The sequence below is a fragment of the Sinocyclocheilus anshuiensis genome, unplaced genomic scaffold (assembly GCF_001515605.1).
Source record: "Sinocyclocheilus anshuiensis isolate Anshui unplaced genomic scaffold, SAMN03320099.WGS_v1.1 scaffold963, whole genome shotgun sequence".
NCBI lineage: Eukaryota > Metazoa > Chordata > Actinopteri > Cypriniformes > Cyprinidae > Sinocyclocheilus > Sinocyclocheilus anshuiensis.
The window spans coordinates 529,094-556,421 of record NW_015544183.1 but is presented as its reverse complement, the minus strand read 5'-3'; the positions used below and the strand labels follow the sequence as shown (position 1 = coordinate 556,421).

The window sequence follows — 27,328 nt, the reverse complement described above, 5'->3', positions numbered from 1 at the left end:
AAGGAGAGTTTTTTTTTTTTTTTTTTTTTTTTCTATTCAGAGAAAGTAAAACCATTTTCTCTTCTGTTTTTCAGATATGAATGCAACATCCATTGGCTTTTGGAGATTGACTCCAGTGCTATTTAATCACTTATTATTGCACAATATTTTTCTTCGGTGCTCTTTAGGGATTCATTCTCTCTGTAATCTTCTGGAGATTGAAAGGGTGATCTGGACTAAAGGTCTTGTCCAGGAGGCAAGGCTTTTGGTACACCATCACTTGAGGACGGATTAGTCATTTTGCACTTTTATTGGCTTAACACAGTTAAATTCCAGTAATGTGGAGGAGACCAATGTGTTTATATTAGAATTCACTAATGTGATTTAGAAATCACGAGGAAATTGACCAGATTGGTGCATACAAAACAATTACTTCTTTCCCCTATGGAGGCGTAGTGGGGGAGGGGGTTTGAAAAGAACAAACAAAAAATAAATCTATATTTAAATCACGCACAATTACAGCTTTTACTATTCACGTTTCAGAACTCAGTCCTGCTCATATAGAGGAAGTCATGCCTTAAAGCAGAGAATGATTTCCTCCAATTCTTTGAATATATATTTATATAGAATTTTACTATTTTCTCAAGTATAGAATGAGCTTCCCTTGCAGTTTATTTTACTTTATTTCAATGATTAAATGATATACTTTAGTAGCACATAAAACTCATATACTGGCTAAACATAGCATAACTTGTTATTGAAACCTCGAGAAGTCTGATAACTCGTGCCTGACATTGAATGTGTAGCAATGCTTGCTGTCAGTCCACCTCGTACGTGTGGAAAACAATCTTATCATAGTTTGCCATTTCTGCGGTGTCATGGGCTACAGCAGCCGACGTTTGTGTGGTCTTTGTGTTAGGCAACAACTTGTGGTAAATGTTTAGAATAGAATCAATATAGTTATTTTTAAATTGAATTGCTCCTATAATAACCACTTGTATCGCTTGATGCCTCTGCTGTGAACCACCCTGTCAACATAAAAGACCAGATTTATTCTTTGCACTTGCAGAGCAAAGGCTACATGTGAAACTGGTTCAAAAATTAAACCGCTTCTTTTAGATAGAATAAATCATAATGTCATCTCATGTTCCAGTCTTTCGCTTAGTAATGGACTTTTTTTCTGTCAGCATGTGCCAGTGTTGGACTGCAGTATTGCACATGTACACATATGTAGGTTAAGTGATCTCTAATGCTTTGATCCTTGTCAACTGAATAAATAAAAGTACATAAATGTGTTTCCTGTCATAAAGTGACTGATTTCAAGTTTCTGTTTCCTAACACACAGTAAAAGTTCATGCTCACAGAAAGAGGAACCTAAACAGAAAAGAAAATAAAATGCCATGGAGTCATAGAAACCTCATTTCAACAACATCTCAACTTTATAGTGAACACTGGTGTCCGTTAACAGAGTGCTGATGGAATGACAAGGCAATGTATCCAAGTATCATTTCCTACATTCATAATTACCAAATATTACAGCAAAGATATTTGAGTGAGCACTCATTATCTGTTTCTAGTGCAAAGTTTTGTTCTGTTCCAACACATGCTTTTAAACTCACAGTTGGTTATATTATAGACTGCGGTTTTGCATGATTGCTGAATGTATTACAAACATTGAAAACAAGCAACGACTGGCTGCATAGGTTATATACACACACACCTGATAATCTATCAGTTACATTAATGAACCGTTAAGTTTAACCTTTGTCCAAAATAAGTTTTAATAAATAGTTTAAAATATTGCTCATATTTAATCTTAAACAATATATTTTTAGGAGATTGTCATGAATCTGAAGCCTCAAAGAGCAGTTCCTTGACATTTACATCTTAGCTTTAAAGTTAATGGACATTGAATTTAGAAAGAAACAAAAATTGACTAATTTTTTTGTACTAATTTGTTGAGTATCTTTGACAGAAGCTTCAGTAGCAGGTAGGAGAGCCTCCCTTCAAATGGTCCCAGTTATTGTAGAGAGCATAGAGCCCAGAAAGCGTCGGCCTAAGCAACCCGCCCCGCGCTGCCCCCCGCAAACCTCCTGCAACACAACACGCATAACTTCAGGAAACAAAACAAGTGAAAACTAAACAGTTTTTCTAAATGTATCTTTCGATGAACTTCTCCTCTTTAAGTTGCACTCATCACTCACTATATTGTGTAACAACTTTTTCTCAAGCAGCTCCCTATGAAAGTCTCCTCACCTATGAGAATCCAAACCTTAAAGTATTAAACTCTTAAAAATAAAGGTTCCAAAAGTGGATTTTCAAAGTGATGCCATAGAAGAACCATTTGGGTTCCTCAAAGAACCTTTTTTTTTTTTCTTACTCCAGTCTTCAGTGTCACATGATCCTTCAGAAATCATTCTGATAAGCTGTTGTGCTGTGAAATGTGTTTACAGTGATTGATCAGTTTCATAAATCCTTGCTGAATAAAAGTATTAATTTCTTTCAAAAACTTTTGAATGGTAATATATTTGTATCTAGATACATATTTTGCAAAACATTTTACATTTATTGTTTTTATACTTGTAAAATCATATTTTATAACCTATAAATAATGTTTTATATTTTTACCATCTTCTCTCACTGCGTCATGGAACTGTAGTTCATTTTCTCAACAACACTGAAGAACATGGCCTTTGACTTTTTTTTCCTGGATTTTCATAATACTTTTTTTGCTCCAAGTCAAAGTTTAAAATGTTGCAATTGATGTGGGAGCTGATTAGTTAGATCGTAGAAGATAAAAAAACAAAAAATGCCTATGGAGAAAATGAATAGGGGAAATTATTTCCAAAACCGAGGTCATTGAAAAAGTGGATGCTCACAGTTGTACTATAATGTTGTATATCTAAATGTTTTTAAGAGTCTAAATACTTTGGGGACATGAAAATATATACAAAAAATTCCATGACTATTCAAACTCTAAAGTGACTACATATTAGTTAACCATGTGTTAAGCATTATGTAACATCTGTTAATTTTATTAACAAGAATTTGATAAAAGTTAAAGAATGTTTTCTGTAAAAGATCTTGGCGTATAATGGTTTTCAAAGCAATTTCCCTTTTCTCCTCAAATAAGTCTTCTACAGAAAAGGAAGTACACATCTTCCCCTTCAGTCTGCTGACAAAATGTGTTTTTTTTCTGCATCTTAAAGATAACACAATGTTCTAAACATATTATACATGATCTACCTGGAGATTTGTAGATGACACCAGTCAGAGTTCCTGCAGCAATGGTGTTGACGTCGTCCTCTGCCCCTCTGGCTTTCTCAAAGTTCACCCCAAATGCACTGTACAGCAGAGCTAAACACATGCACCACCAATATAAATATATTCAACACAGAGATTGGTTGTCTGAATTAATCAATGACTTCAAAATAAAAAATACTGAGACTAAATAAAAATACCCTTCTGTTTCAAATGAGCATTGACCCGACTACAAAGATGGACAAGATTCATTTTGTGGGGGAAGGAGGCTGAAATTGGGCCACTCACCTATTGAATTCAAAGTGTTTGCCCATGTGGCACCTTGGCGGGTCACCATATTCAGGATCCTGAACGGGAGAGAAGAATGGAGATTAAGAGTTTAAAACAAAGTCACATGAAACAACAAAAACAACATGCTAAAACAACATGCAATATACAGAAATAGGGATTTAATAAGTGATAAGTGACGTGACATGTGGCCAAGTATGGTGACCCATACTCGGAATTAGTGCTCTGCATTTACCCATCCAAAGTGCACACACACAGCAGTGAACACACACACACCGTGAACACACACCCAGAGCAGTGGGCAGCCATTTATGCTGCGGCGCCCAGGGAGCAGTTGGGGGTTCGGTGCCTTGCTCAAGGGCACCTCAGTCGTGGTATTGAAGGTGGAGAGAGCGCTGTACATTCACTCCCCCCACCTACAATCCCTGCCGGTACGAGACTCGAACCCGCAACCTTTGGGTTACGAGTCCGACTCTCTAACCATTAGGCCACGACTTCCCCGTTTCCAACAACACAATTAAAATACAGAAGTAAGTCTTGGGAAACGGCCCCATGGGCTCCATAATATCACATTAGTCTATTAACAAAAAGGCTGTTCTTTGTGCAAATAAACACATGCATATTTTTGCTTCATTACACATGAATCAGGCACCTGGACTTCCAAGGTTGACTCATTCAATAACAACTTCCTAGAAATACTGTACATTACGGCAGGGTAATCATAACACATTTTCACCTAAACATCCTATAATTCTGCTGACAGTGGTGTTGTCTTTCACGTAACTGCAGTAGAGCGGCAGACTTTGGCCCACTGTACACGTGAACATGTTTTAATGCCGCCTTGACCACACTTTTGGTCACACAGCTGTGTACACAGATGTATTTGAGCTATTGATTTAAAACAGCTGTCACAACATATCTTTATCAATAACTTTAAAAAACAAAACAAAAAAATTGAATGTAAAATGTACAAAATAAAGAGTTTTTGATAGAAAATGTCAATGTCTACTAGCAGTGTATCACTAGGCCTATTTGTTTGCCTTTAGTCATTTGAAAGATAAAAACTTTTAAATAATCAAGTTGAATCATGCTGAAAGTTGTTGCTCAAATCATTTCTTCAGGTCAGTAACGGCTGCAAAAACACAACCATTGATAGAAGAGGAACCAAGTGTTGTAATATCAGTATCAAATTAGTCTTGAAATCAGCTTACAGTTTTTTTTTAGCTAAAGAATGTTTAGTTAGTATATTTAGTGGCCACACTGTTGTTCTGTTGGTTGCTTGTATTTAAATATATTGCCTTGTCAGATATAATATTCAACAGGCATTATAATAAACAAGCATTTCTAAATTGAGACAAAAATGTAACTTTTTTTGTCAGAACTTTGACTTAATCTCATAATTTTGACTTTCTATCTCATAATTTTGACCTTTCACCTCATAATTAGGACTTTAAAATGACATTTCTTATCACGTTTGAATATACAACTCGATTCTTTAAATGTGCTTTTGATAAACAATTGTAAAAGTTTTTCTGGGTCCATCGTACAAAATAAAACATTTGAAGTTTGCCCTGAAATCGTTGTCTCATGACAATACAAATTGGGCAGATCAAAAACATTTGTTTTATAGATATGTTAGTGCTGCAATATTGATTTTTGGCCTGTATGACACCTTGTATGCACAACTTGGTCATGTCTGGATTTAAAACGGTACACCACAGGATTTATTTCAAATAGTTTGTTGTTTTGACATTCTCCATTTCTCTGATACATACTGGCTGATTAAGGGCTTGAGGTCCAAATGTGGGATTTGACATTCACTGATTCTTTACGCAAGAGCTGTTTTGTTGGTTTCTGTTTTCTTCTCCATTTTGTGACGTCACAACCAGTATACACCCCACCAACTGTCCGCACCACAATTTCAATTCAAAGGAAAAATACACATGACTCTGGTTATAGTGGAATGTGGCGCATCACCACAAACCAAACATGTGATGGAAGTGCTCAGTGTTATCTGCCTATTCATGAATTGTGCTCCACTGACATCACGGAATAACCCTATTGTGTGTTACCTGACCCCACCTTTACCAGGAAATGCATATCTGCTGTTTCTGTTCCTATAAAAGGCATAGTGCACACTGTAGTGAACACTGCCCTCTGCTGGTTAAATGCTTATGAGCGCATGCAAGGTGTAGAAAGATGTGAAAGCAAGAAGTAACACAAACCATCAATGCAGTGGAAAATCCTGTTTAACCTATCTGGGGAAATCTCATTAAAGAGATACTATGGAAGCCCATTTCCGCCACATAAGAAAACAAAATTCATGCTTTGGTAAATCATAAATATGTCATAATGAGAAAGGTTGGAGTTATGAAATAATAAATTGAGATAAAAAGTTGAAATTATGACATACTAAGTCATAATTATAAGATAAAGAGAAAAAAGTTTTGATGTAAATAGGCAAAATTATGACAAAAAGCTGAAATTATGAGGTCAAAGTTTGACTTTTTATGTCATAATGACTTCATCTCATAATTTTGACTCTTTATCTCAGTCACAGTTCATTCAGAACATTCCTGTAAGAGAGATTTTTCATTTCTGTGATGTTTTCTATTGGTTAAATAAAGGTCATATGTTCTACCTCATAATTCATAATTTCGACCTTTCATCATTATTATGACATGACAAAATTATGAGATACTAAGTCATAATGATGAAATAAAAAGTTGAAATGATGAGATACTACGACATAATTAAGTTGAAATGATGACAAAAAGTTGAAGACTGAATGCGCGTCGAAGACTGATATGGAAGAGAAGAAATTGTTGAATAAAGTCATTGTTTTTGTTTTCTTTGCGCACAAATAGTATTCTCGTAGCTTCATAAAATTACGGTTGAACCACTGATGTCACATGGACTATTTTAACGATGTCCTTACTACCTTTCTGGGCCTTGAACGTGTCAGTTGTGTTGCTGTCTATGCAGCGTCAGAAAGCTCTCGGATTTCATCAAAAATATCTTAATTTGTGTTCCGAAGATGAACGAAGTTCTTACGGGTTTGGAACGACATGAGGGTGAGGAATTAATGACAGAATTTTCATTTTTGGGTGAACTACCCCTTTAAATCTCATATATTAAAAACAAATAAATGTAGCTAATGGCCATCTGAGCTCACCTGTATGAGTGAGATACCTGGGGTCCACATTAAGGTATGGCGAGAGAGGACTCATGCCTGCCACTGTGATAAAATGGTCCATGTGACATCAGTGGTTCAACCTTAATTTTATGAAGCTACGAGAATATGTTTTGTGTGCAAAGAAAACAAAAATAACGACTTCATGTGCCTTGAACGTGATAGTTCCCTTGCTGTCTATATCTTAATTTGTGTTCCGAAGATGAACGAAGGTCTTACGGGTTTGGAACGACATGAGGGTGAGGAATTAATGACAGAATTTTCATTTTTGGGTGAACTACCCCTTTAAATCTCATATATTAAAAACAAATAAATGTAGCTAATGGCCATCTGAGCTCACCTGTATGAGTGAGATACCTGGGGTCCACATTAAGGTATGGCGAGAGAGGACTCATGCCTGCCACTGTTAAGAAAAGCAGCTTTAGTGAGCTACTGAATCATATGCACATTAGTAATATAATATACAGTGGGTACGGATTTTAGCAAATGGCTGCAATATAACAAAGAGTGAAAAATTGAAGGGGGTCTGAATACTTTCCGTACCCACTGTATAGTGGACTTACATGGCACTCCAGCGAGCTCTGTCTGGGGGCCAGCAGATCCAAACAGACCGAAGCCTCCTGCACTTCTTGAGCCTGTGCTAGATGGTCCTGATGGCTCCTTATCCATGTCTAGCTTCAGAGGTTCGTAAACCTTTTTTTACTCAGTTAAACGTTTAAAGATATGCCTAACTTATAGGAATAGCTTTGAGCACTAATGTTTGCCAAAAAAAACATCGGAAAACAAATGCGATCTGTTCCCTGATGAGCTTTAACTTAGCAGGTCAGTAATAAGGTCGCATGAGGAGCTGGCTGCCTGGCAGTTGGTCTATTTTTTCAAGAACACAATCAAATGGTTTAATTACTAAGTATTTTCAGTCGTACCATTTTTGCTACCACTGCATGGCGAATGTTTAACCTGAAGCTCCTCTTGTTTGCCGTAAAGTAAGCTGCTTTACGGTCATTGAACTAACCATCACAAACAGTTCTCATCACTCAAACCCACTCGTTTAACATTGTACTGTGTTATAGTCTAAGAAAGAATAACCCGTGTGGTGATGGGGACAAACTGTGAATATGAAATAAACTCGCAAAGCTTTACTGAAGCAGAAACACGACCGTTTTTGCGACCGCAAATGATTTCTGGCCAGATGAACACATACGGAAAGTGAAACTAAAGCGAATTCATTCGGAGATTTGCAGAACAGCTGATAAATTGTTTATTAATAACGCAAAAAAAAAAGTTTCGTATAAAATAATGTATGGAATTTATATATCTATAGCTGTGTATTTAGAGGGGAATATGAAACCTGTTACTGAAACGTTTTAAATGGAATTTCTTATAGATTACTCATAATTTTACTTAGTAATGAAAGGAAACGCTTTTTAAATGTATTTTGCTTTGTATTAATGTCTAGCGTTGAAATTGTTGTAATTTTACAACTTTAGGAAGTGATGATCAATTGCCATGTTACAAAAAGTATTTATTTATTAAAAAAGTATTTATTTATTTTATTTTACAGTTAAAAAAAGTAATCTGATTACGTAACTCGCGTTACTTGTAATGCGTTACCCCCAACACTGTTAATTACTGAAGAATGTAGGCTGCATAAAAATTATTCAGTGCCTCCAGACCCTCTTTTTCATTTTACACATTATGTAAAACTAATAATGTACTGCATGTTTTATATAACTGTAAAAGTAAAATAGCTAGAGCATGCAATATTATTATTAAAAACTCATTTCGATAGTTAAGTAAAACAACATCTTTTCTCTTTTTATTTCCTCTGGCATTATTATTATTATATAAATGATAAATTCAATTAATCGTTGTTGTGAATGAGCATATGTTATTTCAAAAGGGATTTATTGACTTTTTCTGTAACTTGGGAAATATTATATTAATCAGTATCTTTTTAATTACTTTGTGTGTCACATCTTCTAAACACATTTTTGTATTCATACTGTTATGAACTGTTCTGTTTACAAGGATATTATTGTTTGCAGTGTAGTGCTTTTAATCAAATGAAAAGCGTATTGACAGTGGAATGCGGAAGTCCATCCATATGGTATGTACATCACCGGTGGAAAAAAAGAAAAGACATCCGTTACGTCGTCGGCGATGATCTGACAGAGGTGCGGCAGAACCGAGCCGATTTCCAACCACCAAACAGCATATTACATGCTTGGTAATTACTTTAAAATACATTTTAACGGACTCAGAAGCGTGCATACTGATCAAACAGTGGACGCGTTTGGTTAATAAACACATGAAGTGCAGTGAGGCGACAGGAAGAATATTACAGTGGCTCTCAGTGACTGTATTGAGGAATTTAAGTATATCTGAGATCATGCCATATGCCACTCTCTTGAGTCTTGCTCAGAATCATACCTCTGGCTCTGTCTACAGATTAGATTACGCGCTTTCTGAAGTGTATTTTATTGTTGTTTCTTCAAGTGAAGCATCCGAATAAGCGATCAAAAGCGATTTTATTCACGGATTGTCTGTTTTCTCTCATGCATACATCGAAATGGTCAGTGATTATACTATTATGTGCTTTCGAGCAACCGTATGGGAGCTATTTCAGCACGAGCTGGCAGTAGTACAGAAAGTACAGCCTGTGCACATCGTATATTCCGTTTCAGTGTGTGTGTGTGTGTGTGTGTGTGTCTGGGCCTCGGTGCGAGAGATACGCTCAGATCTGTGATGTTGAATATATGTGCAATTTTATGGCGGGCCGATTGAATCCTGGCCATTATAATATGTGTAAGTTACAGTCGGGCATCACAAGGTCAGTGAGATTAATAGCACAGTCCTATGCGCATTTCAGTATTAAGACCTTAAAACGTTCTTGACGTGGATATCTTGAACAGAAGAGAGCTGGGATGTTTTAAAAGACTAAATACAGTTGGACACACTCGGTTGCAGCCCAGTTTAATCCTTTCCCAGAATGCACCGTGTTGATGCACAGTTTCCTGTTTACCGTCGGGACGCTTTTGTTTGGTTGTTTTTCCTTTATTGCCGAGGTTTCAAGTAGATTGCTATGCATTTCTTTTGCCACGATTGATCAGAGAAGGCGAGTTGATAAATTAATAAGCCTAAGGTAACGCTAAACACGCGAAAATTGGAGATCGGCGAGACTTGAGGAAATGAGGAAATACCCTGGCGCGGACTTCCGCTTTCATTTTACAGGTCGACATGTTATCGCTTTCCGACCGATTTGACAGAACGATTCTTCAGGACGGCGCCTAAATATCTGAGTGATTCTTCTGAACGGTCTCTGAATGTCGGAGTGGATCTTCAGAAGGTTCTCTGGACGTCAGGACGGTTCCTCAGGATGCTCTCCAAATATCCAAATGATTCTTCTGAACGCTTTTAAATGTCAGAATGATTCCTCGGAATGTTCTCTGATGCCAGAAAGAACGGTGTTTTAAATGTCAGAGTGATTCTTAAGAGTATTCTGTAAATGTCAGAATGTCAGTGTAGAACCTTCTCTAAATGTAAGACTGATTCTTCAGAACGGTCTTGTTTGGATCTCATTAATGTCAGTCGTGGACAAGTCTGCTTGATGTTTGTTAATGCTGCAGATACATTCAAGCTTCATTATACTGTAGGCGTGCATATAAGCTTAAAAGCCTATAAAAAATATAGTAAAATATCTTGCATCCTAGATCATGAGTCTCCGGCATAAATAGTTTTTTCAATGGCCTGCGATTAATGTAATGCTGATACACATGTAGTAATATTTTCCCGTGACTGTACAAAAGGTCTGTTTTACTTGCTATCTACACTAAATGAACTTCTTTTAACAGAGATATTTCTTTATTCATTGACAACTTGACACAAATGGGGAGATTCACTTCTGTTAGCTTCTAAACCAGACAAATTTGTCAGGCATTATTCTCAAAAAAAATACTGTATGTATGTTATTATTGCTGGTACTGTTTAATCAAACTCAAGATTTTTTTGTTTGTTTTTGTTTCCTACTAGGATTAGCTGAGGTGTAAATTAAGCCTGGACTAGTCACAGCCCCCCCACGAGAAAACAACAGAAGGGCCGTGAAGATGGAGGAGACAGAAACAGAGCTGACCTGCTCCGAGCAGGACGCTTTAGGAGCAGACTTCATCACGGTAGAGCTTGACACCCAGCCCATCGAATATGTGGTCAAGTGGGCCGAGGTGGGCTCAAAATTCACTATAACCTGCGTGAAAAAGGATTTGGACGAGGATGCTTGCTTCACCGCCAATCAGATGGTGAAAGTCGAACCGGATGAGACGTTCTATGTCCCTTACGACACAGTTTACCCAGAATGTGACGAAGCAGCTCCAGATTTGATTGCGACGCATGAGGAGGAGGTGGGCAGTGAGTCAGACTTCACCTACAACACAGAAGCAGGGAATAGCCAGTTTCGCGATGAGGAGGACCTTTCTGATATTTGCTGGGAAAGGGAGGTGTCTCATGCTAGAACATATAACTGCCGCTTTTGTGGAAAGAGCTACAGCCATTCCTCCAGTCTTGCTCGCCATCTGCACGTACACTCGAATAGATCATCCCTCACTTCCTCTAAAGATTTCAGCAAGTTGTGCGGCAACAAAAAGTCTCTCCAGTGCAATCTATGCGGGGTAAGGTGCAACGGCAAGCGGCTTATGGCGATACATAAGAAATGCCACAAAACCAAGAGACTGCACACGTGCAACACCTGCGGCAAAACGTTCAATCACAGCTCTAGTCTGTCGAGGCATCGGTTAATCCACAAAAAAGGCTTGGATGAAAACGTCAGACGGTTGTACCCAACTCCAACCCCGGCTCCCATCATGACCCAGCACAATTTCCCATCCAGCCACGGCACGAGTAAAAGAACGGCGAGCCTCTCCTCAGGCGAGCGAGAAAAGCAGTACCAGTGCACGCAATGCGACAGGGTCTTCAGCCACTCCGCAGGACTCTCCAAGCACCAGGTGGCTCACGTGCGACAGCTGCTCAACTCTTACACGCACGGCAAAGCCTCGCTCGACAAGTCCTCGGACCTCAAGATCCGCCTGAAGCTCTGCTCCAGCGACAAGCCCAACTACTACACCCTGTGCAAGAAGAACAAGCACGGTAAAGGGGGCAAGAAGAGGTTGTGCCTGCCGAACGATGAGCGCATGTGTGAGAAACGCTTCAGCCACACCGCCAGACTCTCCAGCGACAAGTGCTACACCTGCAACGTCTGCAAGAAGACCTTCATTCGGCTCTCCAACCTCAAGCAGCACCAGCAAACGCACGCTTCGGGAAAACTCTACGAATGCCCACAGTGCGGGAAAACTTTCGTTCACTCCTCCAGTTTCTCACGCCATAAGAAGGTCCACACGATGATAAAATTGTCCCCGAAACAGGAAAACATTAAGTGCGAAGAGGAACTGGTCATCGATGAGGTGGCCCCGCTGGAATATGAGTCCGAGTGAGAAAGACCGAGGCTCTGGAACTGTCAAGGCTTAGCTGATGGGGAAAAATTATGTTTTGTTTAGTTTGTTTTTTACTTGTTTTACGAAATCGTAATTTGGGTGTGGCGTCCCTGGCTGTGTGGTTTCTATCTAATATTCTTGTAATTATTATAGCCCTTTGATAGATGTGGTATCCACCTTTGTTAGTATAAATTTTTAAATTTTTTTTATTTTTTTTGGTTGACATTCCCTTTGTTGTTCGTTCAGTTTATTGGCAAAGTAATTATTTACAAGCCAAATCGTGTAATTTATGTTCCTTAATTTTTAGGTATCCACAAGAAAAACAAAAGAGAAATGTAGGTGTTATTTATTTTCCTTTTCTTGCACTGAATCTGTGAACCCAAAATAAAGTACTTATTAAGGTGTGGGTTGTAGTAGAGGGAGGTGAGGGGCAAAGGTCAGATTGAATTCAAGTTTGTTAGTAGGAACCAGAGTTTTGTATGCAAGAAGTAAATTTATGTGCAATTTACTTGAACATTGTTCCATTAAGTGTGCGGTTTGAATCAATTATTTCTCCTGTAATTATATTTAGTGAACTAATTTCCTAGACCAAGAAATTCAAGGCTTTTCTCACCTGAAGTCTGGAGTCACAAAAACAGGTTGCTGTATGGTTTTATGGGATATAAAAAAAAATATATATATCCAGGTATAAACTGCTGGACGAGTGCAAATGGATAAGCTGTACTCTGGACTAACAAGTGTTTTGGGGTGTTTCAATTGTTCTGGATTTAACTAGTTTCCTCAACATGTTGTCTTTGGTACTTATTTCCTTTTTGATGTTCTTTTGTCAAAATATGAAATCCATTGTGTCCATGGAGGGTATTTATGATAATACATTCGATGCTTATTGGACATGTACAGATGCACTTAAAATATTGTTCATATAAATTTGTGTGTGCACTTGAGTGAATATGAGAAAAGAATATGCCCGCAAAATGTGTGCTTTTTACTTCTGCTGTATATGTGTAAAAAGTTGCAGTTGCAAAAAGAAGTTCCATCTGATTTATTTTTCTGTATCTTCATAAGTTATGGAATAGCCAAGGGATTTCATATTTTAACAAGCATTGCACTATTGTATTTTTAGACAAGCACTACATCTTTAGGAAATTGGAATGCGACTTTGGATCTCCCGGTCAAAACCTCAAAGGAATGAGGCACGGAAATATCATCCACGCTTTTTGAAAAATTGATCAAGTGCCCTCAGCTACTTTGTGTAAGACCAAAGCTCTTCAATGCAGCACTGAAGACCTGCAGTTCAGCTCATCAAAGGCGTGTAATCAGCCTCATGTTCGATCTTCATATGCGGCAGGACTTTTGCTCACCATGTGCTGTCTGAATTGAAATTGAATAGCAATTACTATGGTGTTTGAAAAATGTGACGTTGAGAAGTGTTGGGATGCTCGTATGAAGCACTGATGATACTTACATCCAGAATGATGTTATTAAAAAAGAAAAAAGCTCTTGGTACTCTATAGTTTTTTTTGGAGTTGTTGGTTGTTTTAAATATCCCTTTTGTTCTTAAAGCATAAGTCATATCCCCCAGTCTTATGGATCTTTTATTGTCATTGTTTTTAATTTCAATAATATAAGGTTTATCACTGTCCTGTACACACACTTCATATTTTGATTTGAATTGGTCATTTTTCGTTTTCAATTGCTGTAGCCATTTCATCTCAATGCAACAGGCCTATATGTTTTTGTATTGTGTTTGCCATTAGGTAACATTTTAAGAGTTCTGTCTTGCATTTTTTGTAATAAATAATTGGTTCATGAATCAGTGGTCTATCTGAATCTTGCTTAAGCTTTGTAGTATGGTTCAGTAATTTCAATTACAGTCATTTAAATGAAAAAGCCCAGATAGAAGACACAAGTCCAGTTGTGACAGATAGTCAGTTTACAAGTCTCATTTACTGAGAGATCTAGGCTTACTTATATTACAGTTTAATTGCATATTACATGCTATTGCCCAATTATTGCCCTATTGATTCCAGGCTCTGCCTGTTAAACAAGTCCTTGCTGAAAATACCACCTGTAGTTGTCGCCTGTAGTTCTGTCATCGTCCAAAAGATGTCAGCAAAAGACAACTTAGGGAAAGGCAAGGTAACAAACACTTCAGCACACATCCTAAGGCCTACGAAACAACATGAAACTGCTAAAATAACTAGGCCTATATGTGTGTGTGTGTGTGTGTGTGTTTGTTTTTATTGGCCAGTGTTGAATCTTGAGGAAAAATGCACAGCTGTATAGAAATGTATATTCTTATTTACAAGTAAATCTTTATATATTTACCAGTTAATATCTGTGTGTCTGTGTACAGTTAAACTCCTAATTCAGTAATACTGACATTAGGCCTGTTAAACATAAAATGCATTGTTTATATGTGGAAGTAGTATAATATAATTACTAGATGAACTGGTGGTAATATCTAGCTAAACTTTTCATTAGGATCATAGACTATAACAAAATCAACTGATGGCCAAATTAATTATCTCCTAAAAGTGTGGTATTGGCTGGTCTTTGGCAGCACACAAATGCACAGAAGCAAATATATCTGCTAATAATAAGCATAAGCTGCAACTATATAATGGAAGGGAGAATTTGTTGAATATCCCTCACAAAACATACTGTGACACTACCATAGTGATGGTATCAGATGCATAACACATATAGCATGATACTGGAATTCATGTTCTACCCTGATATTTACATGATACTCTGGTTCATGTCCAAAACACCATAAACCACAGCACTTGATAATGAAAAGTGTAAAGGGCAGGTGAGTCTATTTTTGGAAACACAGTAATAAAAAATGTTGTTTTTTTATTACGAATCCCCTTCCCACCTTACAGGATTCGGATGTCTTTGCCAACAGGTTTGACCGAATAGAACCGAAATGATCAAAAGATTCATTTTCAAAGCTTAGCCTACTCTGTTATTTTACAACGTTTGCTTTTTGTTTTCTCTTTTATTATTTTATTAAAAAAAAATGCAGTAAAGTTCAAAAAGTCTAAATATTTACACTTGTGAAAAATAAAAAATGTCAAAGAACAAGAATTTGAACTTGACTGAGGTGTGATTATACACCTCTAAATACCTCGGCGAAAGACACAAAACAGCTTGCCAGATTTCATGTGTTATTAACAGACTCAGCAATAACAGCTTAATCGCATATACTGTACAGTACACGTATTGAGACATTATCAGGACAAAACATCTTTCTCCACTAACATACATATCTGACCCTGTCAGCAGCTGTTGACACCACAGTTCAGGTTAATCACTAATGAATGTGTGCCTTCTTGATATAGCTGTGGCAGAAACATTTAAGTATTCATGTAATGTGACTGTTTTATTGTAAACACTGTCAAAGACTTACATATTTCACTCTCTAAAGGTATGCCACAAGACATCCACACAGGAAAGAAACATGTCGTTGCTCAAATTATGCTATTATACCAGGGGTGTTCAAACCTGCTCCTGTAGGGCCGGTGTCCTGCAGACTTTAGCTTCAACTATACACTGTAAAAAAAATGATTCACACAAACACCAAACACCATCATGGTAACACACATGAAACTGAAATAATGCAATAAACATTCATTTAACAACATTAGGTGTAACACACAACCCTAATATACAAAACTGATAAGAAAAAACTAAGAAAAACAGTTATTTCAACAAAAAAACACAACAACGCAGGGAATTCTGGGAATGTCAATTTACGGTTATTCACTGTAAATTATACGGTCTTTTGTACTTCCAAAAATGGTATACTACCGTAAAATTACATGTAATGTCCAATACAGTTTTTTACCGTATATAGTAGGGGAATTTACCGTTAACCATTTAACAGGTTGTTACTGTAGCATTTTTACAGTCTTTTACCGTTAAATTTACGGTCATTTTTTACAGTGTAATTAAACACACCTGAAGCAGCTAATCAAGCTCTTCAGTCTCATTAGTAACTTCCAGACAAGTGTGCTAGAGCTAAACTCTGCATGACACTGGCTCGGCTTGGATACCCCTGTATTAAACACATTTCTGTTAAATCTGTTGTTTTATGCTTTGTTCAGTTTGAATTCTGGTGCTCCAGCTGGGAGTTCTTGGGCCATCGAAGTGAAGCAATCAAGTTTGCCATTGTTGCCAACCTTGCGGGCTCAGGCTTCCTGGTAACCCTAAAGTGAATTAGCTGAGCTTTTCTACAAGCCTAGAAACAGCTCCTCTGTTCCTCAACAAAAAGCCCATTGAGATGAAGGGAGCGCTGGCCTCCCCAGGCTCTTGGAAAGCCAACCCCGGACCGATGAATGGAAGCTCCAGCTCCCATTAAGACACTGGGCACTGTGGGAAATGCTGGTGATGTCATTATCAATGCATTTCTTACTGTTTTTGTTGCTTTTTCACAGCTTTGGCCCACAGCCTCCCCCTTATCCGCTAGTGTTCCCTTCCTGTTCCCTTTAGACCCCTATTATGAGATGCATCCCTGTGCAAAACAAAAAAGGGCGCAAAAACAGAGTGAAGCTCGGTTGCTGTGGAAACAGAACAGCAAATGGGAAGGGAGGGGGTGCTCCTCTTTGAAATCGGTCAGTATGAGAGGGAGAGACAGCACACAGAGAGAGAGAGAGAGAGACCCGCAAGAATTACAACACCTCAGAAACAAATCTGCAATTCTTCATGGTCCAGCCGTTCAGCCAGACAAAGAGTCTGAATGTTCAATTGAGTTTTGGGATCTCACAGTGTCCTGCATCCAGAATGGCCGGACCGCATTGACTGAACTTTATAATACTTTATAATCCTGAATGAAGTCAAAGTGAAAAAGAGTAAATAAGAAGTCATTCATGAGTCATTTATTTATTTTTTTTAGTTTGATGTCTATATGGATCTCAGTGAAATTTATATGGGTATTTCAATTCAAAATCAGAAGAAAATAAGTATTTCTTGCAAAAAAAAAAAAAAAAGAAAATCATCCAGACACATTACAGTGATGAGAATGAACCCTTCTTTAAAAGTCACTAACATGTCCTTCCAGCAACTGCTGCTTTCTGACATATTTTCTAGACAATCTTTTACTCTTTTATAATTTATATTGGTGAAAGTCCTGTGTGTTTCAGTGTTGTTACTGGTAACAAAAAAATACTAAAACCTGTTTTTGGTAATTGAAATAAAGCAAAAAAATGGCTAAAACTACAACTAAAACAAAAAATTCAAGCTAAACAGAAATTATATGTAAAAAAAAAACAAAAAAACAAGAACTAACAAAAATGATATAAGCACATACGGTAATAAAATTAAAAGAAAGACTGAAAATATAAAAATAAAAGATAGTTCAAAATATTAATAGTAAATTATAGATGAATACTAGCAGTCACGTCATGTCATTATATAGTTTTAAATGAATAGTTACAAATATGGAAAATGTTAACATAAGATAGACAGGATACACATTTTATTTGTTGTTGTAATCTTAAAATGAGTTTTTTAAAAAGTGCATATGACATGATTCTCCTTCACCCCTGAAGCTTCAAAGAATAGAAGGAAACATGAACAACAACCCCAAAAAACGTGTCAGAGAAGGAGATTACATCTTTTTTTTTATATCAGATTTATTTTTATTCATCACTCTGCAGTGTGAAAAATGACAATAAGGCTGAACTTGACAAGTAGTGAAAGTACAGAATGTTTTTAATACATTTAGATTCATTCACTTAGCATATGCTTTTCAAGGTGACTTGGTGAAAAGACAAGTGATACATCATATGGCGTCTACAGCACCACCAATCCTGCAATACCACAAGTATGCTAAACTTATTTTTATAAAAACGCTTAACACTTGGGAACAGAACATTTTTACATGCATGTAAATATATTGATTAGATGATACATTTGGAAAAACAAAAAAATTAAACACTCAAAGAAGCAGGTCATGTTAAGCCAAATGTTAAGTGCAGAACAGTGGTTCTTAAATTGGTCTAAGACAATATTTGAAGGTCCTTCTAAGCTTATATTTATCATGGGTTCTTCCATTGTAATAAAAATAAATACAAAAATTATTTCAGTTTTATTTTGTACCTCTATTTATATGGTTTTAGCGTTTAAATTAAGATTATGTTAACAGAACTAAACTTTTCAAGGCTTATTGGGCCCCTTGTTGAAAACCACTGCTTAGAAGATTTACATAAGTTGGTACGGAACCCCGCACATGATATACAGGAAAAAAGAAATAAATTGTGCGCACAATATAATTTGTTCTCTCGCTTTACTAAATTGTGCGCACTAGCCTACATTACTATAGTCTCGTGTATCCAGACCTTCAGACTGACTGCTGAAGGTCTGGGAACCTTGTCCTTGGCCGCTTTGAATGGCAAGGATCACCCAAGAGATCATATGACTGACAGATAAAGCAACCAATCACATTTCGGTTTGTGCTGCATCATGTTAAAAAATCCAGCGTTTATTTGATCCTGATTAGCGCTCATTAACACAGTTGTAAACATGATGGCTTTGTTCTAACATGAGGGGGTTTGGCGTCATGGCATATTTGTTTCCAGGCGGAACGTCAAAGAACGCGACACACGCGAGACACCCGGAAATCATGTATAATTCAACCAATCTGATGATGACTTCGAAACTCCCGAAGTGTTTTTTGTGTGCCATATGCATCAGACTAGGGACGGGCGATACCACTTATTTTGTTTTCGATACGATACGATACGATACTTATAAAGGCCAGTATGGTCGTTACCGATACCGATATGATGCTTCTAAACTGAACTTTTAAATTATTAAATGTATTAAATTACTTAGAGTAAAATGGGTAATGAGACCCACTTAACTTTATATTTGAAACACATTTTAACATTCAATATGCCTCAATTGCAACTTACTAGGTTATGTTTTTGTTTTCACGTGGTTAAAATATATTTACTGTAGTGGTAACCATGGAATTCTACATATACTATAGTTGAACTACGGTCACTTTAGTAAAACCACCATGGTTAATTTTTATAAGGGACTGCCAGTGAAAGGCTGTTGCATGCATAAAATGCAACCTTTTTATTCTGACAGCTACGATTTATATTAAAATTACAGAATAGAACATGATCAATATGAACTTTTAACGTTCAATTTAATAAATGTAATTGCACAAACTATGTAGGCTACAATTTCAATTAGTCTATTGTGAAATAACTCAAGCATATGTTCTTTTTTGTCCTCTGAAAAGCATTATTCTGCCTTTCCCAAAAGCATCAATGGTTTCTTATGATACTTTTGGGAAACGCAGCCGTTTGAATGCAATATCAGAAGTGAGTGAACACTCTCTGTGATTGATTAGTTCTGTGACTGTCTTGCAGCATTTGCGTGTGTTCCACTGATCTATAATAGAGATTATTATTATAATAATAATAGATTATAAATAGAAATTATATATATAGATCAGTGGTGTGTTCAGATCAGAACAGTCTATGGTTCAGATGAGCGAGATGGTCCTCACTTCAGAACACAAGATCGACCCCTAAACCCCCCCATCTCCACCCCTAAACCTACCAATCTCCACCCCCTAGATGTGGATCCAACCACGCCCCCGGACCTTGTGTTCTGCAGTGAGGGGCTACTGAGATGAACAGGAAAATAATTATATCCTACACAATTATACGCTAACACAGGTTATTCATCCAATTCAGTACATATTGTATGCATTAATTTTTTTGTTTGTTAAATAAACAAAATCACTGCTAAAATAAAAACACCGTAGTATCGATATTTTTATTTGAGTATCGATATATCGATACTTCAGGATCGAATGCACATCCCTACATCAGATGTTCAGGCAAAGGTCCGGCGTGACGACTGAGACTAACATACTGATCGTTGTCATATATATCAAAAATATATCAAAAACCACAGTGGAGCTATGAATATATAGCTGTTACAGAAACATTTTTACAATAAATATTCTACATTTTAACCTTGACCTAGCTTCGATATTTGACCACTATTTATGATAATATTTGGTTACAATCAGTGTTGGGCTCGTTACTCCAAAAATGTAATTTATTACTTGTTACTAGTTACTCCTTTCAAAAGTAATATTATTACTTTACTTATCTGGCAACCGTAATTAGTTACATTACTAGTTACATTACGTTTCCTTCACGCCCCACAGAAGTTGTAATTGTGTTTCTTCCCCATAAAATTCTTATAAAATGTTACTAACAAAATATTTCTGCCTCATCATTTGACCAAAATCTACATTGGATCGCAGTCAGAAGTTTTTACAAACACCCAATGGTGACTGATAGTGACTTTTAAGTAAAAGTGTTGTATTAATTGTCATGTGTAACTTGAAGCTAATTGTAGTCATAATTTCTCTGTTACCCATATGTGATTATATTTCATGAAGTATTTTATCATAAGAAATCACATAAGTTCATAAGATTTTTAAATATAGTAATATAATTTATATTGGTATCAGAGGGATGTGGGTGGGCACTGGGCAAGCCATGTAATGCCAGAGTAAAATAATCCCACAATTTGCACATCTGTGTTCAGATCACATTTGCTCATGACAAAATCAGTATAATGGCACTATTTCCATCCCATGAATGTAAGCTTTTCCATATTCCAAGCTTTCCTGATGCACTGGAGACTTCATGTGCCTGTGCGAGTCGTGAAAATGATGAAAATAAATCCAGGAATTATTGGATTGTTGGATTTTAAATCAGTAGGGGTTAAGGCATCAAGTAACTGAGTAACGAGCTGTTTTATGGATGGTAACTATTATTACTGAAATCTTATTAGTAATTAGTTACACTACTAGTTACTGCAAAAAAGTAGTATTAAAGTAACTAGTTACTGCCCAACACTGGTTACAATGACACTAATAGTTCTTATTTCTGCCAGGAATGCAAAATCAATCGAGAGTTAATGATATTTTGAATAGAATAATATAATTTGTGACACAAACCTGTACATATTCAATCGCGTTTGCTTCCATTTACTTTTGATCAGTGCTTCTACACAACATACAAACGTTTACTTCAAAAGTGCGCACATTATGTATTCACATATTTACCTCACATTTCTTTAAATAGAATAGAACCATACTTTATTAATAACTCGCAGAAAGAGGATTCTCTGCCGATCCATCAGTCAATATTGCGTGATCATAATCCCCACATTACGGTGCCAGTAAACTTCTGTGTTCTGTCTCATAATAGACTACATTTATGTGTCAGTTTATTATATACAATATCTGCATTAGGTCACAGTAGAGTGAGTTTTGAGCAAAAACATTGTGTATTAATCTCATGTCAATCGCGCTGACTTTCTGCAAAGCCCTGCATGGATTGAGGCGCGTGAACCAGGATCAGGAAACCCAGACGGTCTCTATTCAGCGGGAACGCTGACAGTTAAAGTCCATTTCTGATTTTATTGTTGTTTGTATTGCCATGTTGCAGTATTTTACGTAATAAAAAATATTTTTATTTTTGGTATTTTATATGCTCTGTTGGTGGTTGGTGGGGTAGCATCACCCGTGGGGATATATATATGTATTTTTTATCACCACTGGGCATTAAAATAATTTAGCAGAGGCAGGGATACATAGACCAGAAAGGGGAAAAATCCACCCCCCCCATCCCCCCCTACAAATCGCACCCTGATGTTAATTCATTTTCATATTGATTCATGTCAGAGTAAAGGCATTAGTAACAGTAAAAGCAGCCCAGGTTATTGTGCTATAAGTATGCTGTAGAGTTTTTAATCATGTAGTAGCATAATTTAACAATTTTTTTTATAATGTTATTGAAAAGTATTATGACATTCAGTAAAGAGAAAAATAAAAAATGAAAAAGGTAGTGCAAAACAGAATGTAGACTACAATACTTATGGTATGTCTGTGGAGAGGCGGAGCTTACAGAAGGGTCAATTTGGGGTGGTGCTTAATGATCATGAAAATAATGTCATAATGCCAAAAGTCTTAAAGGGTTAATTCACCCAAAAATGAAAATGAGCCCATACATTTCTCACCCTCAAGTCATCCTAGGTGTATATGACTTTCTTTTTTCAGACGAATCCAGTCGGAAGTATATAAAAAATTGTCTTTGATCTTTTAAGCTGTTTCATTGCATAGAATGTCGGAGGATTTCGATATAAGCCAAGAGGAGACCTTTGCTAAAGTAAGGAAACTTTGCTTCCTTTGCTCCTGTTAACAAACGTTGGTTTTCACGAGACTAACATGCATGCATGCGCAATGCTGAACTAAAACGCATCGATTCGCTACAGAAGGCCTTTGTTCACCCCCCGGAGCCATGTGAGACACTTTTTTTTATTATGGATGGGCGCTTTTTATTTAACTTCTTTTGACACAACAGATGTCTGTGCATACAAACTTATGAAAAATGAATTTGCCAAGTCTAAGACACCTCATATAAAACCGTATAATACTTTAGAAAAAAAAAACAGCACAAATAAATTAATGTTGACCTTTTACGTGCAGTGCTAATGTTTATTCAACGAAGTCAAACGCCACAAATAAATCAATGTATGAGAAACACTGGTAATGTATATAGAAATATCGGAAATGTGTTTAAAAATCATATCACCGTTATTGAAAAGAATTATATCGCGATACATATTGATATTGAATTATTGTCCAGCCCTACTTGAGGGTGAGTAATTTATGGGCTAATTTTAATTTTTGGGTGAACTAACCCTTTAATGGTAGGCCTATATGCTTTACTTTATGCAAATTACATTTTTGTTTTGTTCGGGATTTTGGTGAAATGTGACCCAGACATGTTTTTGTAAGATTCGCCCATTATGGATTGGAGTGAATCAGGCAAAAATCTCTTTCTTTGGAACAAACTTGTCTCCAATGAGTGGAAACGTGCTTAAGTCTTTGAGGGGGTAAAAACTATTGTGAGCTCTGAGAAGTTCTCACGATGCTTTGTAAAGACTCTTCTCTCGCTTGTTTGGCTACCTGCCTGGGTCACTTCAGGCTAACTTTCCGTGTCACCATGGGGCTTTTCTGTTGGATGCTAAATGGTGAAAATAAGCATTTAGGACTCAACTCATTCACTGTGTTCTCAGAGGGAGAATTAGCATATGAAATAAACATACTTGGAAACATTCTTTCCCGGGAAAAAAGTGAGTGGAATAAATGTCTTAATTTTCAGGTCCCTGCTGCAATCCTACACCCACTGAGTGATTTAGCGGTGAAGTATTTTAGTGGTGTCTCTGCAGCATACAGTGGAAGTGATTTGTAGTGGGAGCTGTTTGAATAAATCAGAGCTGAATGAGGATGCGTTCCGACTCTAAATTCCTTTCACACGATCCCTGATTTCATCACAATTACATACGAATCAGAAAGCCTATTTGTTATCTTCTCAGAACCGAAAGCAAGTGTGACATCCACTCAAACGTCCCTCATTATTGCTTGACATGGACTTTAGGCAAATAGAGAATTATCACGTCTAAAATGAAATCTATGGCATGCCAGTCATCTATGGATTCATCTTCCCGTGGCTTTATGGAAAACAAAAGCTCTTTTTTTAGCAGCCTTTGATTTCCAAACTTCTTGCATTTGTTGTTGATTTTTATTTATTTATTTTATTTTTCTTGTCTATTCCCTCCCTCTGGCCTCTCCACATTATGGGGTCTTGTTGATTGGGGAGAGTGCGGAAACAGTACACCGATGTATGTTTCAAAACTCGTCAGAAATGAGTATTACACTATGTCAGCTGCTGATAAGGCTGCAGTTTAATGGGGGTGAAATTCAACTAGTGCCAAAGGGCAGAATAAGCAGATAAGCAGAAGCTAATTACTCCACTCTTACAATAGAGCGGAGCTGCTGTTCATTTGGTGATGTTTATAATGCACAAACCTTGCCTCAGGCCTACTAACTGAAACGAGAAGTGCCAACAAATACTGCGGCGGAATGTGTGAAACTTTGCAGTACCACCACCGCTGTTTCATGATAACACTGCTCATTATAGTGTGGGCTATTTACAAAATACTCATTATAGAAACATCAGGTGAAAATTTGTGGCGTAAGGGTTACAAATACATTTCAATTTATGCTCTGCTTTCTTTATAAATAGCAAAAACAAAGCACTTATGGAAGTGAATTTTTGGAAGTTTTAAAATCAGAAATGTGAAGTATATGATTTTATAAAATCACTATTATGATTATAGTACACTTTTAAAACCATCGTTCCCTTTCAGTCAGTCACTTCGATGTTGTGTCGAAGTTCCGACTAGGGGTCGCACTTGGGAGTCCTGACACCTCTCACATAATTGAGAAAAGGCCAATGAAATTGGCGAGTAAAATTTGCATAGCTGGCCATGCCCTGGATATCCGGGTATAAATAGCCAGCGTGGCATTTGCTCACTCATTCTGTTCTACTGAGTCGATGGAGCACTTCATTCACCTCTCAATCTCCTCGTCGTTGGATTTATGGCACAAGCAGCATTTTTTTCCTTGCTCATACAAGTGTAGTGAGAGTACCCCTGGGTGCTTCAACAGTCTTTGAGAGCAAATGTCCGGCTACAGTGCCAACCACTAATATTGGCACCCTTGGTAAATATGAGCAAAGGCGGCTGTGAAAATAAATCTGCATTGTTTATCTTTTTGATCTTTCATTCAAAAAATTCACAAAATTCTAACCTATCATTGAAGTCAAACAATGGAAAGTGGGGGGGAAATCTTATTATGAAATAAATGTTTTTCTCTAGTTCACACTAGCCACAATTATTGCCACCCAATTATTGCAACGTCCTTTTCCCAAGATAACAGCTCTGAGTTTTCTCCTATAATGCATGATAAGTTTGGAGAACACCTGACAAGAGATCAGAGACCATTCCTTCATACAGAATCACTCCAGATACTTCAGATTCACAGCTCCATGTTGGTCCTTCTTCTCTTCAGTTCACCACACTCATTTTCTATGGGGTTCAGGTCAGGGAACTGAGACGACCATGGCAGAAGCTTAATTTTCTGCTCAGTGACACATTTTTGTGTTGATTTTGATGTTTGTTTTTATTTGATAGAATCCATGATGTCATGCATCTGAACAAGATGTCCAAGACCTCTGGCAGAAAAACAGGCCCACAACATTAAAGATCCAGCAGTAGATTTAACCGTAGGCATGGGGTACTTTTTATCCCTGTTTGCACCAAACCCATCTGGTGGGTTTGCTGCCAAAAAGCTCTTTTTTTAGTTTCATCTGACCACAGAAGCCAGTCTTGTTCGAAGTTCCAATCATGTCTGACAACTGAATATGCTGGAGTTTGTTTTTGGATGAATGAAGAGGATTTTTCTTGAAACCTTCCCAAACAACATGTGGTGATAGGGGCTGTTTGATTTTTTTTTGTAGGCTTTTTGACCCCAAGTCTCAACGAATCTCTGCGATTCTCCAGCTGTGATCCTTGGAAAGTCTTTGGCCACTCAAACTCTCCTCCTCACAGTGCATTAGTACGATATAGACACACGTCCTCTTCCAGGCAGATTTGTAATATATTTAGTTGATTGGAAATTCTTAATTATTGCCCTGATGGTGGAAATGGGGATTTTAAATGCTTTAGTTATTTTCTTACAGTCACTTTCTATTTTGTGAAGCTCAACAATCTTGTTCTGCACATCAGAACTATATTATTTGGTTTTACTCTTTGTGATGGATGATTTAGGGAATTTGGCCTTTGGGTCCTTCTATTTATAATCCTGTGGAAAGTCATGGTTGGAGAATTTCATGCTCCTAGTCACCCTGGTGTAAGAAAATTGTAAATATGAATGGTAACATACTTCAGAGTTATTTTACTCATAAGATTTTCCAGGGGTGCCAATAATTGTGGCCAACATGCATTGGAGAAAAAAACATTTATTTCATAATATGAGTTTCCCTCCAATTTCAATTGTTTTACTTCAATGATAGGTTAGAATTTTGTGAATGTTTTTAATGAAAGATCAAAAAGATAAACGATGCAGATTTATTTTCACAGCCACCTTTGCTCATATTTACCAAGAGTGCCAATATTAGTGGTTGGCACTATAAAAGAGCTTCACGGGTGGATTTGTGTGTGTTTACAACATGCCTTTCCATCCATGCCCTTCTGGTTGCGGTTTGTACATCTCACTCTCTGATCGCTGTGCTCAGTGTTTGGGCTGTGCTCATGCTGAATCAACTTGTGGATGGTTTATATCCTTCTTGTGAGGACATGGCTATTGGCATGTTGTGCTCGAGGCTCGCATTCTTTTTTTTAAAAGAAAGACCGTGAGTCACCTCAGTTGCTTCCCTTCTGGGCCCTTCTACTTCCGGGTATGAGGCCTCAATGATTTGCACTGAAAGAGAGCAAGGAGATGTTGGAGATGTAGGAGCAGTTTCGCCGGATGAATTCCTGTGGACCTCTCATTCCTCCAACTGCACGTATTCTCCAGTAGAGTTTCTGGGTGAGTCAATCGGAGCTTCTTGATGAGGATGAGTTGTCTTTCTGTTAATGAAAGATCAAAAAGATATACGATGCAGATTTATTTTCACAGCCACCTTTGCTCATATTTACCAAGAGTGCCAATATTAGTGGTTGGCACTATAAAAGAGCTTCACGGGTGGATTTGTGTGTGTTTACAACATGCCTTTCCATCCATGCCCTTCTGGTTGCGGTTTGTACATCTCACTCTCTGATCGCTGTGCTCAGTGTTTGGGCTGTGCTCATGCTGAATCAACTTGTGGATGGTTTATATCCTTCTTGTGAGGACATGGCTATTGGCATGTTGTGCTCGAGGCTCGCATTCTTTTTTTTAAAAGAAAGACCGTGAGTCACCTCAGTTGCTTCCCTTCTGGGCCCTTCTACTTCCGGGTATGAGGCCTCAATGATTTGCACTGAAAGAGAGCAAGGAGATGTTGGAGATGTAGGAGCAGTTTCGCCGGATGAATTCCTGTGGACCTCTCATTCCTCCAACTGCACGTATTCTCCAGTAGAGTTTCTGGGTGAGTCAATCGGAGCTTCTTGATGAGGATGAGTTGTCTTTCGCAGCATTGGAGGATGGATCTGACTGATCGAAAGCAGATGACTCTACTGAACCGGCACTTCCGGG

General features: G+C 37.4%; 3 protein-coding genes across 9 annotated transcripts in view; 2 read left to right on the top strand and 1 right to left on the bottom strand.

Moving 5' to 3' along the window:
* Positions 1 to 399, top strand: part of LOC107696383 (nuclear receptor coactivator 4-like) — a 10,424-nt gene extending 10,025 nt beyond the window's left edge. For both annotated transcript variants that reach the window (XM_016496690.1, XM_016496691.1), the window contains exon 10: positions 75 to 399. In XM_016496690.1, coding sequence (XP_016352176.1) covers positions 75 to 80 — 6 coding nt within the window. In that variant the 3' untranslated portion in view covers positions 81 to 399. The remainder of the gene's footprint in view (positions 1 to 74) is intronic.
* Positions 400 to 1,834: 1,435 nt separating this feature from the next.
* LOC107696372 (mitochondrial import inner membrane translocase subunit Tim23-like) lies at positions 1,835 to 7,390 on the bottom strand. The gene is made up of 5 exons (XM_016496671.1): positions 7,285 to 7,390; positions 7,079 to 7,124; positions 3,529 to 3,587; positions 3,226 to 3,336; positions 1,835 to 2,072 (listed from the first exon to the last, which is right to left on the bottom strand). Exons 1-5 carry the CDS (start codon positions 7,388 to 7,390, stop codon positions 1,960 to 1,962), a joined length of 435 nt encoding a protein of 144 aa, XP_016352157.1. The 3' UTR covers positions 1,835 to 1,959.
* On the top strand, positions 7,297 to 13,067 carry LOC107696382 (zinc finger protein 883-like). Of its 6 annotated transcripts, none has more exons than XM_016496687.1 (2): positions 7,297 to 7,404; positions 10,751 to 13,067. In XM_016496687.1, exon 2 carries the CDS (start codon positions 10,825 to 10,827, stop codon positions 12,199 to 12,201), a length of 1,377 nt encoding a protein of 458 aa, XP_016352173.1. In that variant the 5' UTR covers positions 7,297 to 7,404; positions 10,751 to 10,824; the 3' UTR covers positions 12,202 to 13,067. The 6 variants fall into 6 exon arrangements, with proteins under 6 accessions (XP_016352173.1, XP_016352169.1, XP_016352174.1 ...); XM_016496683.1 differs by lacking the exon at positions 7,297 to 7,404 and adding an exon at positions 8,832 to 8,948; XM_016496688.1 differs by lacking the exon at positions 7,297 to 7,404 and adding an exon at positions 9,275 to 9,293.
* Positions 13,068 to 27,328: the final 14,261 nt, after the last annotated feature.

Coding starts and splice junctions, on each gene's coding strand:
- LOC107696382 (XM_016496687.1), top strand. CDS start 10,825: ATGGAGGAGACAGAAACAGAGCTGACCTGCTCCGAGCAGGACGCTTTA.
- LOC107696372 (XM_016496671.1), bottom strand. CDS start 7,390: ATGGATAAGGAGCCATCAGGACCATCTAGCACAGGCTCAAGAAGTGCA. Junction 7,125..7,284: donor AGAGCTCGCTGGAGTGCCAT/GTAAGTCCACTA, acceptor TTTTCTTAACAG/TGGCAGGCATGAGTCCTCTC. Junction 2,073..3,225: donor TGTCATCTACAAATCTCCAG/GTAGATCATGTA, acceptor GTTGTGTTGCAG/GAGGTTTGCGGGGGGCAGCG.